This window comes from Eulemur rufifrons, chromosome 17, assembly GCF_041146395.1.
Source record: "Eulemur rufifrons isolate Redbay chromosome 17, OSU_ERuf_1, whole genome shotgun sequence".
Classification (NCBI taxonomy): domain Eukaryota; kingdom Metazoa; phylum Chordata; class Mammalia; order Primates; family Lemuridae; genus Eulemur; species Eulemur rufifrons.
The window spans coordinates 907,354-926,071 of NC_090999.1; the positions used below are offsets into that span (position 1 = coordinate 907,354).

General features: G+C 66.8%; 1 protein-coding gene across 1 annotated transcript; it reads left to right on the top strand.

Annotated features, from left to right (window-relative positions):
* The first annotated feature begins 173 nt into the window (after positions 1 to 173).
* Positions 174 to 18,432, top strand: SLC6A19 (solute carrier family 6 member 19). The gene is made up of 12 exons (XM_069492288.1): positions 174 to 375; positions 6,361 to 6,501; positions 8,166 to 8,303; positions 9,193 to 9,374; positions 11,132 to 11,242; positions 11,554 to 11,666; positions 12,022 to 12,150; positions 12,231 to 12,387; positions 13,574 to 13,778; positions 13,862 to 14,021; positions 15,685 to 15,847; positions 18,140 to 18,432. Exons 1-12 carry the CDS (start codon positions 174 to 176, stop codon positions 18,341 to 18,343), a joined length of 1,905 nt encoding a protein of 634 aa, XP_069348389.1. The 3' UTR covers positions 18,344 to 18,432.
* Positions 18,433 to 18,718: the final 286 nt, after the last annotated feature.

An 18,718-nucleotide genomic window follows, 5' to 3' on the forward strand; every position in this document is an offset into this window, starting at 1 on the left:
CATTAACAGTCCCGCTGGACGCGCCCTGCCGATCTGCTGACGCCTCCTTTCTGCCCAGGTGCCTGGGGTGAGGTGCCAAAGGTTCTCTATAAAGTGCTGGGGCTCTCGGCCCACGGCCACTCGCCCTCTGCTCCGTCTCCCACACAGTGCGAGGGACCCGCCCCGAGACCACCATGGTGAGGCTCGTGCTGCCCAACCCCGGCCTGGAGGAGCGGATCCCCTCGCTGGACCAGCTGGAGACCCTGGAGCGCGAGGAGGCCAGCTCGCGGCCCCACTGGGACAACAAGATGCAGTACATGCTGACCTGCGTGGGCTTCTGCGTGGGCCTGGGCAACGTGTGGCGCTTCCCCTACCTGTGCCAGAGCCACGGAGGAGGTAGGCCGGGCGGCGGGCGGGCAGGGGCAGGCGTGCCGAGTTCACGGGAGACGGTGCCACGCCGTCCCCGCCCCGGCTCTCTGGCCCTGGCCGAGGCAGCAGGGCCCGCGCGGCTCTAGGGAGAGCCTGTGCCACCCAACAGCGCAACCCCAAGAGGGCGGAGACGAGACCAGCGGCTCCCCAGGCAGAGCCCCTGCCCCGAGGGTGCGAGGCCAGCCCCTGCGCACACACCTGGTGAGGCCCTGTGCATCCTCTTGCTCCCCAGCCTCGGGGGGCCCCCTGTGGCCCCTGGGACAGAGGCGAGAGCTGGGCCGGGGCAGGTGACCCGGATGGACAGGCAGGTGGCCAGAGCCTGTGCTGCGGGACTCCAGGCGCAGAGCAGGGGGGCCGCTGAGGGCCCTGCTCTCCCCAGCCAAGCCCCCTCCACCCCAGCTGCAGGTCGTCCCTCTGTCCAGCCTCCTGGTGGCCCCTGGGGGGCACGGGGGCACCTGAGTGTTTCCCCCGGGTGCCCTCGTGCATCTGACAGATGCTTCCAGGCCTGCAAGACCCCTGGCCCCCGCCCTGAGGTGCTGCCCCTGGGACCGGGTGCCAGAGGCGGCCTTGGGCCCGGCGGGCGCAGCTGCTGCCCCGTGTGCGGGCGGCTTCCACACGGAAGGCCCTGCCGGCCAGTCTGGGCTGTGTGCACAGCGGGTGGCCTCGTGCGGGTTTGTAAGGGTCTCCTTCCAAATGACGTGCTCTCGATAGCGGGGGCCGTATCTTTCCTGACCTTGAAGGACTTGTCGCCTTCTCTCACACGGGCTTGGTGACGTCAAAGTCCCTGAGGAAGAGCAGAGAGGGTCGTCCTGAATCGGTGCTGCCTCCCGCTGGGTCAGGGCGTCGGGTTTGCGTGCTGGGGCGTGTGCCGTCCGTCTCTGGGCCGGCGGGGGTCAGCACGGCTCCCAGGAGCGTGGCGCTCTCGCCGCCCCCAAGGTTGTGCTGGGGGATGGCGTCTGGCGGGGGGGGCCGCAGACCCGCACGCGGAGCCTCGCAAGGACAGACGCAGGCAGGGCGTTTGCGGCCCTGGTTCTCTGGGCGGGGCCTGGCAGGGCCTAGGTGCCCGGGGTGGTCCCACCTCAGCCCGCCCAGGCAAGCGGCACCTGCACCGGCCTCTCGCCTGCTGGGACACCAGGCCCCCTGCTGGACCTCGAGGGCCACTCGTCACCGGGCCCCCAGCTGTGGTGATGGCAGGTGGCACCCAGGGTCTGGCCATCCTGCTGGTGGGACACAGGGTCGCTCTGCCGTGTGCTGGCCAGGACCCCCCAACCCAGACCACCTGCCTGCAAGGACTGAGGCCCCAGAGGGGCAGATGGGGACACTGCCCGAGGGCCGGGCTGTACTGCTCGGGGACTGTCCCCAGTGCACCTGTGTCGTGATGCGGGTGACCCGGGTGTGGCTCTGGCCGGAGCAGGCAGCTTCGTCCTGTTTGGGACGGTCTCTCGGGATTGGAAAAACCCCACAGGGGTTTCCAGTCTCCAAAGCCTGACAGCTTTGCCCTCCTGGGCGAGCACAGGCGGCCCGGGAGCCCCTTTCCCGGGAGGAGCCTCTCCAGAGCCCGCTGCGCCCACCCGCCCCGGGGCTCACCTGGAAACGGGCGTGGCGGGGAGGCCGCCTGGCCTGGTGTCGGGGTGTGGGGGGTGGCAGCAGGAGGTCGCAGGACGCGCCCACTTGCCCCCCCCCCGGGTCAACTCCGCCCTCCGTCCTGGTCCGGTCACCCACGGTGCCCGAGAGCGCGGCACAGGTGGCATCACCTTCACGCCCAGGGCACCTGCCCAGAAACCGCCGTTCTCCACCAGCGTCCCCGACGCCGGCCTCACGCTCAGGCACGAAGAGCCCGCCACAGTGGGGCCCAAAGTGCGGCACAGGGGGAGAGGCGGCGTGCGGGGAGCCCCGGGCCTCCCCGGCAAGGACCCCGCCTGCCCTGCCTCACCTGCTCCCGCCGTCCCCTTGCTCCAGGGAGCCCGGGCTGCCCAGCGCCCACCGGGGGCTGCTGTCCCCTGGTCCTGGTCCCACGTCTCTGTGCTCCGCAGACCACCCCGCGTTCACCCAGCACCCTAGACACCACCTGCTGACAGAGGAGAGGGGACAGCTTGGTCCCCGCTCTCAGAACCTGCAGCTGCCCCTCCTCCCCCCTCTTCCTCCTCCTCCCTCCTCCCCCTCTTCCCTCTTCCTCCTCCCCTTCTTCCCTCCTCATCCCCCTCCTCCTCACCCTCCTGCTCCCCCTCCTCCTCCCTTCCCTCCTCCCCCACTTCTCTTCCCTCTTCCTCCTCTTCCCTCCTCCTCTCCACTTCTTCTCCACCACACCCTCTTCCTCTTCTTCGCCTCCTCCTCATTTCCTAACTTTTCAAGAAAAGAAGGAACTATGTCTCTGTGCCGAGTGTCTTTTTTCTTCTGGGCACTTTCTCTTGTCCCCTTCCCTACCTACCGTTATCTCTGCCATTTGCTTCCACCTGTGAAAGACAAAGGCCAATGAGGCGGTGACAGGAGGTCCTGGTCTCCGGGGACCTTTGGAACCGCATGGGCGCCTGCCCCGCCCACCTGGCAGAGCCTCCAGCTCCCTGGGGACACCAGACACCGGCAGCTGCCTGCACCTGCCCCACAGAGGGAGAAGTAGGGCTTAAGGAGAAAATCTGCCCCCTCGGGACTTAGTCACTCAACATCCTTGAGTGTCTGGAGGGAGACTCACTCCCCGGGGCTGAGTCCCTCGTCCCAAAGGGGAGTGCCGCCCCCAGGGGCCGCAGCCGAGCCAGCAGCTGCCTGACTCCCTGGCCAGGCTCCGTGTGGGCGCGGGGAGGGCCTGGCACACGTTAGGGTGCAGTGGGCGCGTGTCAGCCCGCCCCTTCATTCACTGCTCCGTTCCCGGCCTGACCCACAGGCGTCAGGGATGGGGCCCTCTTGTCCCAAGGAACTTTCAGCAGGGAGGACCGTCGGGAGCAAGGGGCCCCAGCCAAAGCATCCCAGAAGAGGGGGCATCGAGTAGGGTTTTCATGGATGAATAGGAGTTTTCCCAACAAGTGTTTAGGGTTGGGTCCTGGAGGGCAGGGAAGGGATGGAAGGATAATAGGGAACCATGCACTTGTTTATTCCTGGTAGTTTTGCCCAAAAGAGTTGCAAATCCAGCTCCTGGCGCTGCTGCTGGGATCTCAGGTGTCCCTGCGGGTTAGCCTGCAGCTGCTGCCCCACCCCGGGGCCTGGCTCTCTCCTGGACCCTGTCACCGCTCTCTGCGTCTACCTCGCGGATGAGCCCGAGGTCCGGCCAGCATGTTCTGCTCCCCTTGTCCCCCTGGGGTCCCCGAAGGAGCCGGTCACTGGAGCCCAGGTCAGAGAGGGGCTGCGGTCGCTGGCCTGGGGCCTGGGCACTGTGGTGACAGGTGATGGAGGGAGGAGGAGAGAGAGGACAGCGAGGAGACAGAGGTAACCTGGGAGAGGGAGGATGAGAAGGGACGGCAAGGCCTGACGGGAAAGTCCCTGGGCACCAGGGCTCCCCCCTCCCCCCTCTCCCCTCCCCCGTCCCCGTCCCCGCCCCCGCGGAGAGCACCGGCTCAAGGTCAGACGTGGGGGGAGGGGACATGATGGGGGGATGGGGGCTAGGGAGTGAAGAGATTTGGCGGGACACAAGCAAACAAGTCGGCGGGGACAGAGGAAGTGCTGACTCTGCCGAGAGGGTCCAGGCTGCACAAAGTGGCACGTCGGGGTGTCCCTTCTATGACAGCGGGGTGCGGAGGGACCCCCTACTGTGGGAGCACGTTCTCAGCCCTGCCCTCTCTGGGCCGGTCATCCCGGCACCAAAGGGTGGTCCTAGCAGAGACCCCCAGGCGCCCGGGGAGAACCCAGCCGCCGGCCGGGCTGTGCTCTGAAGGCGGCGGCTCAGCCCCAGCTCCCGCTGTCCTGGCCGAGGGCTGGCGACCTCCGACCTCCCTAACCACAGCGCTGCTGTCTCTGGACTGTGCTCTGAGCCTGCACCTGTGGCCACCCAGCCGGGGTCGGGCACACGGGACCAGCGTCTCCTTGTGGCCGGCACCTTCCTGCGCTGAAGCCAGGGGATCCCGGAGGCGGGGGAGGGCTTGCCGCATGCGGCTTTCATCCTGCGTGGGGACGGTGGCACCGTGTCCCTGTCCCCCACTTGTCCACTCCTGCCATGGCCGGTTGGTCGGTGCTCCGCTAGGGCCTGGGTGCTGGCAGGGCCCACGGGCCTGCTCACCGCCAAGGGGCTCGCGGACAAGCCCGGCCCCTGCGGCTGCTCTGTGACTGCAGCTCCGACAGGAAGCCGCCGCTCTTCCCAGCGGTGGTCTTTCCAGAGACAGGAGTTAAAGGGGCGGGCAAGTGTGCACGTGGGGCCCTCGCAGACGTCACCATGCTTTGCGACTGTCACCCGGGTCCGCGGTCCTTGCGCCGGCTTCCCTAAGAACGCAGCCGGAGCAGCACGCCCGACTGTCACCGAAATGGAGCATTTCCCTAGGGTTAGCAGACCTGTATCTTTATTTATTTCAAAACAGTCCCCGAGCAGGTTTCCGGCCCGCGGTTTCCGGCCCGCGGAGACACCCACGTGGACCTCGGCGTGGCCAGGAGAGTGAGCGTCCTGCCTCGTGGCTCCCCCGGGCCGTTCCATCTCCTCTCACCCGTCACCAGATCCCAAAACAACCCAAACGTCGCCACCGTTCAGTGTTTGCTCCTTGACAGCGCCACGTTAGAGCCCACGGCGATGGCCACGCCTCCTGCGGGACAGAGCCCGTGTCGGGATGGAGGCAGATGTCTCTGAACACAGTTCTTCTTTTCAGTTTTCTGTTGTCATACCCAGAACACACATGACATAAAACTTGCCACTGTAATCACCTTCACACGTCTGGCCCAGGGTCCCATACTCAGAGCTTCACACCCGTCCTCCAGCCTCCTCCAGACGCTTTATCTTGTCCACTGCGGCCCCGTGTCCACCTCTGCCCTGCGCACCCCACTTGTCCGGGGCCGCCACGGAGGGGCCCATACATGTTTGTGTTCCGTGGCGGGCGGATCCACTCAGCGTAGGGGCCTCAAGCTCACCGGTGTGGTGGCAAACGACAGGGTGACCCTCCTGGAGGCTGACCGCACACCGTGTGTGGATGGGCCACGCTGCACCATGTGTCTACCTGTCGGTGGATGCTCACGTGGCCTCAGCTATCGTGGAAAGTGCCACTCTGAACACGGGGATGTGCTTTCAGTCCCCGGGGACAGACCCAGAGGGCGCTGCCGTGTCTGTGGTAATCTGGTTTTACTTTCCGAGGAGTCACCATGCAGGTTTCCACGGTGGCTGCACCACCGACCTCCCGCGTGGCACAGTGCCAGCTCCTCCGCGCTCTGCCACACTTGTCACCGTCTCTTTGCGTGACGGCAGCCATCCCAGTGGGTGTGAGGTGGCATCGCATTGTGGTTTGATTTTCATTTTAAGATAAAGGACATTTGGTGTCACAGATGAGCCACTGCAAGCTCAGGGACGATCCTTGTGACACAAAGAGGACGGGTCTCCTTCCAGGCACGTGGTGTCGCCAGGGAGCAGCCCCTTTCCCAGGCGAACTGCCTGGCGGAATGCTCTTGGGCAAGAAGGGGCCGGGGTGCGGCTGGCACGGTGGGTGGGCTCGGGCCTCTGCTGTAGGGCTGCCCGGCTCGCAGGCCAGCGGCTCCCGGGCAGCCAGGGGACTGGAGAGCGTCGATTCGGTGTTACCAGAGGCGCCACGAGGGCGCCTGCTGTGCTGTGCTGTTCAGTGCATGGGGACGCCGGTGAATGGCCACGGCTCCCCAGGGTCCCATAAGTGGTCTCAGCCCGTTGGACGGCTGGGACTGTCGGGCTGAGCCGTCCTTCCGGGACATGAGTCAGCTCTGACCTAGTGCAGTGGACGGGCCCTCACGCCCCAGCTCTGTCCAAGCCTGGGGGGCCGCTGCCGGCCCAGACCGAGCTCCCCACGCCCCTCCCCCCAGGTGCCTTCATAATCCCCTTCCTCATCCTGGTGGTCCTGGAGGGCATCCCCCTGCTGCACCTGGAGTTCGCCATCGGGCAGAGGCTGCGCCAGGGCAGCGTGGGTGTGTGGAGCTCCATCCACCCGGCCCTGAAGAGCATAGGTGAGTCTCGGGGCCCCACCGGGTCTGCAGAGCCTGACTGGGCGCCCTCCCCGTCTGCCCGTCTGCTCCGGGGAGTGGAACATCCGGGGTCTGTCCCCACCCCAGGCCTCGGGAAGCCTCGTTAGACTCTGCGGGAGGGCACGGGGCAGTGTCTGGCCGGGCCACTGCTGGTCTCCAGGAAACAGCCAGGGCAGCAGGCGCCACTCGAGGCCCTGACGGCACAGGCACAGGGCGCTGCAGGACAGCAGAGTGACCACTGCCTGCCCAGAGCAGGCTCCACGAGGGCCCGGCACCAGGAAGGGCGCTGGCCGCCTGGTCTCCCCGCCCCCATCCACGGCCCAGACTCAGGGAAGAGGACCCTGCAATGACCCTGACCCCAGCTGTGGTCACTCACTCAAGCCCTGTGACCTGGGGGGGCCCCAATATGGCTCAATGAGACCTCAGGATACCAATGAAAGAGCTCCAGCTGGAGGAGAAGGGGGCAGGGTCCCCCAAAAGGGATTCTGAGCCCAGGAGGCATCGGCCCTTTTGAAGCCTGGATGTCCACGCCCACCTGCTCCCACGCCCACCTGCTCCCACGCCCACCTGCTCCCCACGCCCACCTGCTCCCACGCCCACCTGCTCCCACGCCCACCTGCTCCCCACACCCACCTGCTCCCACGCCCACCTGTTCCCACACCCACCTGGTCCCCATGCCCACCTGCTCCCACGCCCACCTGGTCCCACGCCCACCTGCTCCCACGCCCACCTGGTCCCCACGCCCACCTGCTCCCCACGCCCACCTGCTCCCACGCCCACCTGCTCCCCACGCCCACCTGGTCCCCATGCCCACCTGCTCCCACGCCCACCTGCTCCCACGCCCACCTGCTCCCACTCCCACCTATTCCCACGCCCACCTGCCCCCACGCCCACCTGTTCCCACACCCACCTGCCCCCACGCCCACCTGCTCCCCACACCCACCTGGTCCCACGCCCACCTGGTCCCCATGCCCACCTGCCCCCACTCCCACCTGCTCCCCACGCCCACCTGGTCCCACGCCCACCTGGTCCCCATGCCCACCTGCTCCCACACCCATCTCCTCCCCATGCTCATTTGGTCCCCATGCCTACCTGCTCCCACACCCATCTCCTCCCCACGCCCACCTGGTCCCACGCCCACCTGGTCCCCATGCCCACCTGCTCCCACACCCATCTCCTCCCCATGCCCACTTGGTCCCCATGCCCACCTGCTCCCACACCTACCTCCTCCCACGCCCACCTGCTCCCCATGCCCACCTGCTCCCCACGCCCTGCTGGCCTGGCCTCCCATTCAGTTTTCAAGGCCTCCTCACTCCGTCTCTCCCTCTTTTGTCCTTCCCCATCTCAGACTCTCATATTCACACACACACACTTGGTTTTCAACTTACAATGTGAAGACAACATGGAGCAGCTGGATGGCTCTTTGCAAAGGCTCTGTGGCCACCTGCCTGCACCTGCTCAGTGGAGGTGGCGGGAGCCCCGGGCTCTGGTGGGTCAGGTGCGCGTGTCTGCTTATCCCGGCCACCTGGCTTTGCTGCTCAGACTCGGGAGCACCTCCCGGACCGCCAGCCCCTGCTCCCAGGGCTGCCGGGGTGGCAGGGGCGGTGTCCTCGGGGCCACCCCACAGCAGCCGTGCCCTCCCGCAGGCGTTGCGTCCATGTTCGTGTCCTTCGTTGTGGGCCTGTACTACAACACCATCATCGCCTGGGTCATGTGGTACTTCTTCAACTCCTTCCAGGACCCGCTGCCCTGGAGCCAGTGTCCGCTCAACGAGAACCAGACAGGTGAGCCCCCCGCCCCCCACCGCACCCACTCGACGGACAGACGTGCCCTCCCGAAGGGTCACCTCCAGCTTTCTGAAGCGCAGACGGTCACTGATCAGATCTGTCACATCCCAGAGCACCGTCACGGCAGTCGGGCGTCCCTAACAGCCACAGTGCGGAGAGAAGCCCTCAAAAATGGCGGCTGCTACGTGGGGTGGTGCAGTGGGTCGTCAGGATGCCACTGTGGGACCCAGCGTGTGGGCTCCGCCATGCCCGGCCCCTCGCCTCCCGCCCAGACGTCCCGAGGGTCTCTGCCCATGTGTGTGTCCCAAGTCGCCCCGCCACCCGTCCTGATCCTCTGGGCCCTGTGCCCTGCCTGTGGCTCTGCCGGGCCTGGGGCACGTGCTCGGCCCCCCGCAATCACTCACCACACCAGGGCCTGAGCTGCCACTTTGGCAACCTCTGGGGCTGGGGTTGTCACCAGGGCCCCGGGTGGGAACAGGCAGGGCCTCCGCCCCCCGCCCCACGCTGCACTCGGGCTGCCAGGGCCCCGTCCCACCCTGGCGGGGGCTCGGCGATTAAACGCCTTCCCCGAGAAGGCTCTCAGGGTGGGCCACACGCCTGGAGAGGCCCACGGTGCTGTGGACGCGTGGGACTGGGCAGGGGCCCAAATATGCCAGAACCTCCTGTGTTGCTGACGGCCGGCTGGGGTCAGGCAAGCGGGAGAGACCCTTTGGGACAGGTGTGTCGGCGCGTGTGGACGTGCACGTGTGTGGGGTGTGCTTGGCGTCCATGCCTCGGGAGCGTGGCTGGCACTTCCTCCAGCTCAGGGCCCGGTGGCGCCTGCTCTCCCCATGGTTCTCCCCCCGGGGAAACGCCTCCCTGAGGTGCGTGCACGCCATCTCCGCAGAATACGTGGACGAGTGTGCCAGGAGCTCCTCCGTGGACTACTTCTGGTACCGCGAGACCCTCAACACCTCCACCTCCATCAGCGACTCGGGCTCTATCCAGTGGTGGATCCTGCTGTGCCTCACGTGCGCCTGGGGCGTGCTCTACGTGTGCATCATCCGCGGCATCGAGACCACCGGGAAGGTACTGTGGGCGGGCCAGGCCACAGCGCCCCGGAGACGGTGGGGCCGGCCCTCCTCAGGCAGGCTGCCCCCAAGGCCAGCCCCGGCCAGGACCTGGTGCTGGCCTGGCGCTTCCAGACACACACTTGGAAAGCTCCGTGCAACGGCAACCCACACACCTAGCTGGGCACAAGGGTCCCCACGGGGATGGGGACGACAGGGAAGTGGGGAGGCAGCGAGGCTCCATCTGCCCAACACCGCAGAGAAGGGAGCCGGGAGTCCCCCTGGGAGCCCCTTCCCCTGGGGCTGCTCTGCCTGAGGGGCCTGGGCTCCCTGTGTCCCCTGTGGACACCTGCCCCCACACACCTGTCCCCACACACCTGCCCCCACACACCTGCCCCTACACACCTGCCCCCACACACCTGCCCCCACACACCTGTCATCACACACCTGCCCCCACACACCTGCCCCCACACACCTGCCCCCACACACCTGCCCCCACACACCTGTCATCACACACCTGCCCCCACACACCTGTCATCACACACCTGCCCCCACACACCTGCCCCCACACACCTGCCCCCACACACCTGCCCCCACACACCTGCCCCCACACACCTGTCATCACACACCTGCCCCCACACACCTACCCCACACACCTGCCCCCACACACCTGTCATCACACACCTGCCCCCACACACCTGTCATCACACACCTGCCCCCACACACCTGCCCCCACACACCTGCCCCCACACACCTGTCATCACACACCTGCCCCCACACACCTGCCCCCACACACCTGTCGTCACACACCTGCCCCCACACACCTGCCCTCACACACCTGCCCCCACACACCTGCCCCCACACACCTGCCCCCACACACCTGTCGTCACACACCTGCCCCCACACACCTGCCCCCACACACCTGTCATCACACACCTGCCCCCACACACCTGCCCCCACACACCTGCCCCCACACACCTGCCATCACACACCTGCCCCCACATACCTGTCATCACACACCTGCCCCCACACACCTGCCCCCACAGACCTGCCCCCACACACCTGCCATCACACACCTGCCCCCACACACCTGTCATCACACACCTGCCCCCACACACCTGCCCCCACACACCTGCCCCCACACACCTGTCATCACACACCTGCCCCCACACACCTGCCGTCACACACCTGCCCCCACACACCTGCCCCCACACACCTGTCATCACACACCTGCCCCCACACACCTGCCCCCACACACCTGCCCCCACACACCTGCCGTCACACACCTGCCGTCACACACCTGTCGTCACACACCTGTCATCACACACCTGCCCCCACACACCTGCCCCCACACACCTGCCCCCACACACCTGTCATCACACACCTGCCCCCACACACCTGCCGTCACACACCTGCTCCCACACACCTGCCCCCACACACCTGTCATCACACACCTGCCCCCACACACCTGCCCCCACACACCTGCCCCCACACACCTGTCGCCACACACCTGTCATCACACACCTGCCCCCACACACCTGCCCCCACACACCTGCCCCCACACCTGTCATCACACACCTGCCCCCACACACCTGTCATCACACACCTGCCCCCACACACCTGCCCCCACACCTGTCATCACACACCTGCCCCCACACACCTGCCCCCACACCTGTCATCACACACCTGCCCCCACACACCTGTCATCACACACCTGCCCCCACACACCTGCCCCCCCACACCTGCCCCCCACACACCCCCACACCTGCCCTGCAGGCTGTGTACGTTACCTCCACGCTGCCCTACGTCGTGCTGACCATCTTCCTCATCCGGGGCCTGACGCTGAAGGGCGCCACCAACGGCATCGTCTTCCTCTTCACGCCCAATGTGAGTCTCTGCCGTGTGCTCTGCTCAGACCCCCGTCCTCGGGGCCTCCCCGCGCGGGCGGCGGGCGGCCTGCTCTCCTGCCCCGTGCCGGGCTGAGGGCTCAACCTGTCCCGGCGGGGGGCACAGCCTGTGGCCTCACTGTGCCCCCCTGGCGGACGGAGCCACTGCGGGGGAAGGACCTGCCCCCTTGGGCAGTGCGTGGCCGTCCCCCGATCTGCCCGCAAGGCTCAGGGCTGCCCCGCGAGCCACGCCCTCCCGCGTCGCGGTGGCCGGCCCTTGCAGCGCACAGCTGAACTCTCCGTCTGGCGCAGGTCACGGAGCTGGCCGACCCCGTCACCTGGCTGGACGCGGGCGCGCAGGTCTTCTACTCCTTCTCCCTGGCCTTCGGGGGCCTCATCTCCTTCTCCAGCTACAATTCCGTGCAGTGAGTGCGGGGCAGCGGGCATGGGGCTTCCAGGAGGGTTATGGTGCCGTGCCTCAGTTTCCCCATCAGACTGGGATTGTGTTGTGAGGATAAAAAGAGGGGAAAGACAGTGGCGCTCGCTATACCCCGACCAGTGACCTGCTGCCAGGTCGGGGTCCAGCCAGGCCGCCTGCAGCTCCAGCTGCGCCCGGTGCCTTGAGCAGCCGGGGCCTGGCCCTGGGCGCTGCCTCCGGGGCCCCTCCTTGGTCTTGGGGACCAGCTTGGGGCCGGGTGTGCCGTTTCTGCCGCACCGTGCCCAGCGCAGGGCTGGCGTGCACACGGACGAGGCACACGCTGACGCTGCCGTCCTCCGCAGCAACAACTGCGAGATGGACGCGTTGGTTGTGGCCGTCATCAACGGCTTCACGTCGGTGTACGCGGCCACCGTGGTCTACTCCATCATTGGTTTCCGCGCCACCGAGCGCTACGACGACTGCTTCAGCACGTGAGTCCTCCCCTTGGGCCCAGGCCAGCCCCGAGGGCCCTGCCCGCGGGGGAGCCAGCTCAGCCCTCGCTCCTCCCCAGGAACATCCTGACTCTCATCAACGGGTTCGACCTGCCGGAAGACAGCGTGACCCAGGAGAACTTCCTGGAGATGCAGAGCTGGTGCAACGCCAGTGACCCCGTGGCCTACGCTCAGCTGCAGTTTGAGACCTGTGACATGGACTCCTTGCTCTCGGAAGTACGTCCCTCTGGGCCCTCAGGGTGCGACTCGGGGCCCGGAGGCAGGGAAGGCGGCGCCTCGCAGGCGCCCAAGGGTGAGGGTGTCGATAGTGGCCCTGCTACGGCAGCTGTGCCGGCCGCAGGACAGCCCGGCGCCAGCTGGGTGGAGCCGGGGCAGCAGGCTCACGGGCTCGCTCAGCTCTGTTTCCCAGGGGTGTCAGAGGGCTCCGCGTGCCGGACGCAAGGGCAGGACGGGCCAGACGGGTGCAGGGTCTCAGCTTCCTTGCTTGTTTTAAAAACAACTTTATCGAGGCGAAACTGTGCACAGTTGTGTGTGTGACTGAGACCCGTCACCCTGAAGGCTTCCGTCTGCGGTGGCCCTGCCCTCAACCCCAGGGTCCCCTCCGCTGCTGGTGTCTAGAAGTTCCACAGACAGGGAGCGCGGTAACTGGCCCGTCTGGACTCGCCGGGGCTGCGGCCCCTGCGCTCTCGGCCGGGGTGCGCACCGCTGCCGGCACCTCCCCTTCAAACTCCAAAGCCGTCCACAGGGCAGCGTCGCTGGGGGCCCCGGGTCAGCACCCTGTCCCTGGAACTCGCACAGATGGCGATAAGTTGCCTCAGGGGCCCTGAGACCCCCAGCAATTCCTGGAGCGACCCCCCGCGGGGAGCCCTCCCGAGACACACAGCCAGGGCCTGCGGCCAGCAGGACTGGGTTGAGCCGGTGCCGGTTCTGCTGACAGCCCGGGGCCCCAGGCGGTGCCGGACGCTGACACACCCGCGAGCCTGTGTGCACTCGGGCGCCCTGAGCCCAGCTGGCGGCCGCCTGAGTGTGGCCCTCCCGGCATGTGCTTAGGTGACTCTTTCAGGTGACGTCTCGGAAGCTTCCCGCGTGGGGAGCGCGCCAGGGTCAGAGGGCCCATCTCCGCCCCGGCGTGGTGTGGCGTGGCAAGGCGTGGCAAGGGTGTCCCAGCGCTCGGGCTCCTCCACTGCTGGGGGGTGGGGTCACTCGCTGCTTGTAACTCACAGCTCAGCTTTGCAAAGTCCACTGGGGCCTAAAACACACGATCTAGTTGCTTTGCAGACGGCTCAGACCCACGCGTCCTTGCCCCGGGCGTGGCGGGCAGAGCCGTCAGGGGGGTCACACGACCAGCACGGGGTGGGGGGTGCGGCAGTGCCAGGCAGCCCTGTGACTGTGCGCCCCGCAGGGTGTGGAGGGCACGGGCCTGGCCTTCATCGTCTTCACCGAGGCCATCACCAAGATGCCGGTGTCCCCGCTGTGGTCGGTGCTGTTCTTCGTCATGCTCTTCTGCCTGGGCCTGTCCTCCATGTTTGGGAACATGGAGGGCGTCATTGTGCCCCTGCAGGACCTCAGGGTCGTCCCCCCGAAGTGGCCCAAGGAGTTGCTCACAGGTGGGTGTGTGGCCAGGCGGGCGGGGCCCCGGCAGCGGTGTGGCCCCGGTGGCGGGTGACCCGGCTCTGCCTGTGGCCCGCAGGCCTCATCTGCCTGGGGACCTACCTCCTGGCCTTCATCTTCACGCTGAACTCGGGCCAGTACTGGCTGTCCCTGCTGGATAGCTACGCCGGCTCCATCCCCCTGTTTGTCATCGCCTTCTGCGAGACGTTCTCTGTGGTCTACCTGTACGGTGTGGACAGGTAAGGAGGCAGCTGCAGTGGGGGTTCCCCAGGGGCTTCCAGGCGGGACCTCCGGGGCCCCAGAGCTGCGGGGGCCCCACCCCAGGGGAGCAGCAGGCCCCGGCACCGAGGTAGCGAGGCGGGGGCGGGGCCAAACCTGGGGGCTCAGGCTGCAGGACGGGGACCCCAGCTCCCAGCCAGCCTGGCCAGACGCCGTCCAGGAGCCGTGCAAGCTGCACCCGTCCCTCCAGGTGCGGCCAGACCTGTGCACGCAGAGATACATGCTAATGGTGCGTTAGCAGACAGGGCAGACCACCTGGGGTGGAGGAGAAAGAAAGCAACCACGAATGAAACTGTGTAGCCAAAGTACACTGAGCCAGCGCACGGCAGGCATGAGCCAGAAACAGGCTGCACCCACACAGAGAGAAGCCAGGGGCCCTGGGGGTGCAGGAGGGGCAAGGACAGACACGCGGGACCATGAGCGGCAGCGGCGGCTGGGGCATGCAGACAGCCGGCTCAGTCCAGGCCCCCGCGGCAGCCCCCAGGGCTCAGGGCAAGTGGGAGAGCGGAGGGGCAGGGAGGGGCAGGGAGGCCCCCCCCCTTGTGCACAGCCGGGCGTCCTGCTGCTGGGACCATGATGCACGGGGCTCCTGGCCTCGGTGTTGCCCCGCCCAGGGAGGGCACCGGTGCCCTGCATCCCCAGGGTCCCTGGGCAGGAGTCTTCCTTGCTCCCTGGTGCTCCAGGCCTCGCAGGGGGACAGAGGGCTCCCGCAGGCAACGGGAGGCAGGGAGTGCGGATGCCATCGCCGGCGGCTCCCCCAAACGTCATCCACGGCTGATGGGCGAGCCGTGAGACAGGCACTCTTGGTAGGCGCTGGGTTGGAGACGCCTTTAGAAACAATCTGTCAGCGTCTATTAAAACCAAGCAGGGCAGGCCCCGCCGGCTCCTCCTTGGGGAGGAGCAGGCGGGTCTGTGGACGTCACGCGCGTCGGCAGTGGTGCGTGAGGACAAAAGTCAAACCTGCCCAGGACAGTGGCGGGGGGTTAGGAACGCAGGGGCCACATGCTCTGAAATCACACGGATATCCACAAAGAGCGTTCAGGTCCGTGTGCAGCGTCAGCCACAGGCAGCGCCGCTCGGCCGTGAGGCTCGTGCACAGTGGGCTGAGTCCCTGGGAGGGAGACCGAGGCACCAGCTCCGTCAGCACACGCGTCCGGGGGCTGGTGTGGGTGAGACTCCCACAGTGTCCGCTCGGGTCCCTGGAGGCCACGGGCCAGCGCAGGTTACGTGGCGCCTGTTCCTCCCTGACTTCCACAGTGAGTCCCTCTGTGCAGGAATTGGCATCGGCCCTAGGCCAGGGGAGGGCGGGGGCTCCCCAGCCTCGGGGGCTGCCGCTGCCAGAGGCCGAGGCCGGGTGTCTGAGGCCCCTTCTCCGTCCCCCCTTCCTCTGTCAGTGACTGCCCCAGGACGCGGGTGAGGACAGGGACACCTCTGTTGGCGGCTTACTGTCAGGGTGCTGGGAGGGCGTTGCCGAGGGGCCTTCTCAGGGGAGGCGCAGCCGGGCCTGGACGGGGGCCAGGGCAGCACGAGTGTCCGGCGGCAGAGGTGGGACCGTCCTTTGCTCGAAAAGACTGAAGTCCCTGTGGTGCCGCCAGTGACGGGTCCCTCTGGCCTTGCCTGCAGGTTCAACAGGGACATCGAGTTCATGATTGGCCACAGGCCCAACATCTTCTGGCAGGTCACGTGGAGGGTGATCAGCCCGCTGATCATGCTGGTCATCTTCGTCTTCTTCCTGGTCGTGAAGATCAACGAGGAGCTGACATACAGTGTCTGGGACCCCAGCTACGTGAGTGCACGGGGGCTCCGTGACCATACGGGGGGGCTACATGAGTGCATGAGGGAGGGGGCATGGGGGGGTCTACGTGAGTGCATGGGGGAGGGGGCATGGGGGGGTTACGTGAGTGCACGGGGGGGGTTACGTGAGTGCATGGGGGAGGGGGCATGGGGGGTTACGTGACTGCATGGGGGAGGGGGCATGGGGGGGTTACGTGAGTGCACGGGGGGAGGGGGCATGGGGGGGTTACGTGACTGCATGGGGGAGGGGGCATGGGGGGTTACGTGAGTGCATGGGGGGGCTACGTGAGTGTAGGGGGGAGGGGGCATGGGGGGGTTACGTGAGTGCACGGGGGAGGGGGCATGGGGGGTTACGTGAGTGCATGGGGGAGGGGGCATGGGGGGGTTACGTGAGTGCATGGGGGAGGGGGCATGGGGGGTTACGTGAGTGCATGGGGGAGGGGGCATGGGGGGGTTACGTGAGTGCATGGGGGAGGGGGCATGGGGGGGTTACGTGAGTGCATGGGGGAGGGGGCATGGGGGGGTTACGTGAGTGCATGGGGGAGGGGGCATGGGGGGTTACGTGAGTGCATGGGGGAGGGGGCATGGGGGGGTTACGTGAGTGCACGGGGGGAGGGGGCATGGGGGGGTTACGTGACTGCATGGGGGAGGGGGCATGGGGGGTTACGTGAGTGCATGGGGGGGCTACGTGAGTGTAGGGGGGAGGGGGCATGGGGGGGTTACGTGAGTGCACGGGGGAGGGGGCATGGGGGGTTACGTGAGTGCATGGGGGAGGGGGCATGGGGGGGTTACGTGAGTGCATGGGGGAGGGGGCATGGGGGGTTACGTGAGTGCATGGGGGAGGGGGCATGGGGGGGTTACGTGAGTGCATGGGGGAGGGGGCATGGGGGGTTACGTGAGTGCATGGGGGAGGGGGCATGGGGGGTTACGTGAGTGCATGGGGGAGGGGGCATGGGGGGTTACGTGAGTGCATGGGGGAGGGGGCATGGGGGGGTTACGTGAGTGCATGGGGGAGGGGGCATGGGGGGTTACGTGAGTGCATGGGGGAGGGGGCATGGGGGGGTTACGTGAGTGCATGGGGGAGGGGGCATGGGGGGGTTACGTGAGTGCATGGGGGAGGGGGCATGGGGGGTTACGTGAGTGCATGGGGGAGGGGGCATGGGGGGTTACGTGAGTGCATGGGGGAGGGGGCATGGGGGGTTACGTGAGTGCATGGGGGAGGGGGCATGGGGGGTTACGTGAGTGCATGGGGGAGGGGGCATGGGGGGTTACGTGAGTGCATGGGGGAGGGGGCATGGGGGGGTTACGTGAGTGCACGGGGGAGGGGGCATGGGGGGTTACGTGAGTGCATGGGGGGGTTACGTGAGTGCATGGGGGGGTTACGTGAGTGCATGGGGGGGTTACGTGAGTGCACGGGGAGGGGGCATGGGGGGGTTACGTGAGTGCATGGGGGGGTTACGTGAGTGCATGGGGGGGTTACGTGAGTGCACGGGGAGGGGGCATGGGGGGGTTACGTGAGTGCACGGGGAGGGGGCATGGGGGGGTTACGTGAGTGCACGGGGGAGGGGGCATGGGGGGTTACGTGAGTGCATGGGGGGGTTACGTGAGTGCATGGGGGAGGGGGCATGGGGGGGCTATGTGAGTGCATGGGGAGGGGGCATGGGGGGCTACGTGAGTGCACGAGGGGGGGTTACGTGAGTGCACGGGGGGGCTACGTGAGTACATGGGGGGACTACGTGAGTGCATGGGGGAGGGGGCACAGGGGGGCTATGTGAGTGCATGGGGGAGGGGGCATGGGGGGGTACGTGAGTGCACGAGGGGGGGTTACATGAGTGCACGGGGGGGCTATGTGAGTACATGGGGGGACTACGTGAGTGCATGGGGGAGGGGGCACAGGGGGGCTATGTGAGTGCACGGGGGGGCTACGTGAGTGCACGGGGGAGGGGGCACAGGGGGGCTATGTGAGTGCATGGGGGAGGGGGCATGGGGGGTACGTGAGTGCACGAGGGGGGGCTATGTGAGTGCATGGGGGGGTACGTGAGTGCATGGGGGAGGGGGCACACGGGGGGCTATGTGAGTGCACGGGTGGGGGCTACGTGAGTGCACGGGGGAGGGGGCACAGGGGGGGCTATGTGAGTACATGGGGGGGCTACGTGAGTGCATGGGGGAGGGGGCATGGGAGGCTGGAAGAGCCTCGGGCTGCCCGCCCCACCCCCGCAAGCCCTTTGCCCTGGACAGACCGCGGCTCCTGACGCGCCTGTTCCCCACGTGGCTCTCTCCCCAGGAGGAATTTCCCAAGTCCGAGACGGTCTTGTACCCGGACTGGGTGTACGCCGTGGTGGTGGTCGTGGCCGGGCTGCCCTGCCTCAGCATCCCAGGCTTTGCCATCTACAAGCTCATCAGGAACCGCTGCCAGGGGCCAGGGGAGCGCCAAGGGCTGGTCAGCACGCTGTCCACGGCCTCCATGAACGGGGAGCTCAAGTGCTGAGGGCCCAGCCACAGTGCGCCGCGGACTGTGGGGGAGGGGAGCCGGCAGGCCCCTTGGGGTGGTGGCTGGGCTCACATGCGTGTGCGAGCAATGAGTGTACACTCATGTATGTATTTTATATGCACACGTATATTGTGTATGCGTGTGTACATGTATTACACATGTATACATGTTTGTGCACATGTGTGTATACATATTTATATCCATGCATGTGTACGTGTGAGCACGTATATATGTATGCATCAGTGTACTGTGCATGTGTGTGCATGTTTCATGTGTTTGTGTGTCTGTGTACATGTGTTTATGCATGCTGGTGTTGTGTGTGCATACACACGTGTGCATGTGTCTGAGTGTGTGAATGTGTATGTGAGAGCA

Coding starts and splice junctions, on each gene's coding strand:
- SLC6A19 (XM_069492288.1), top strand. CDS start 174: ATGGTGAGGCTCGTGCTGCCCAACCCCGGCCTGGAGGAGCGGATCCCC. Junction 9,375..11,131: donor GCATCGAGACCACCGGGAAG/GTACTGTGGGCG, acceptor CCTGCCCTGCAG/GCTGTGTACGTTACCTCCAC. Junction 12,151..12,230: donor TACGACGACTGCTTCAGCAC/GTGAGTCCTCCC, acceptor GCTCCTCCCCAG/GAACATCCTGACTCTCATCA.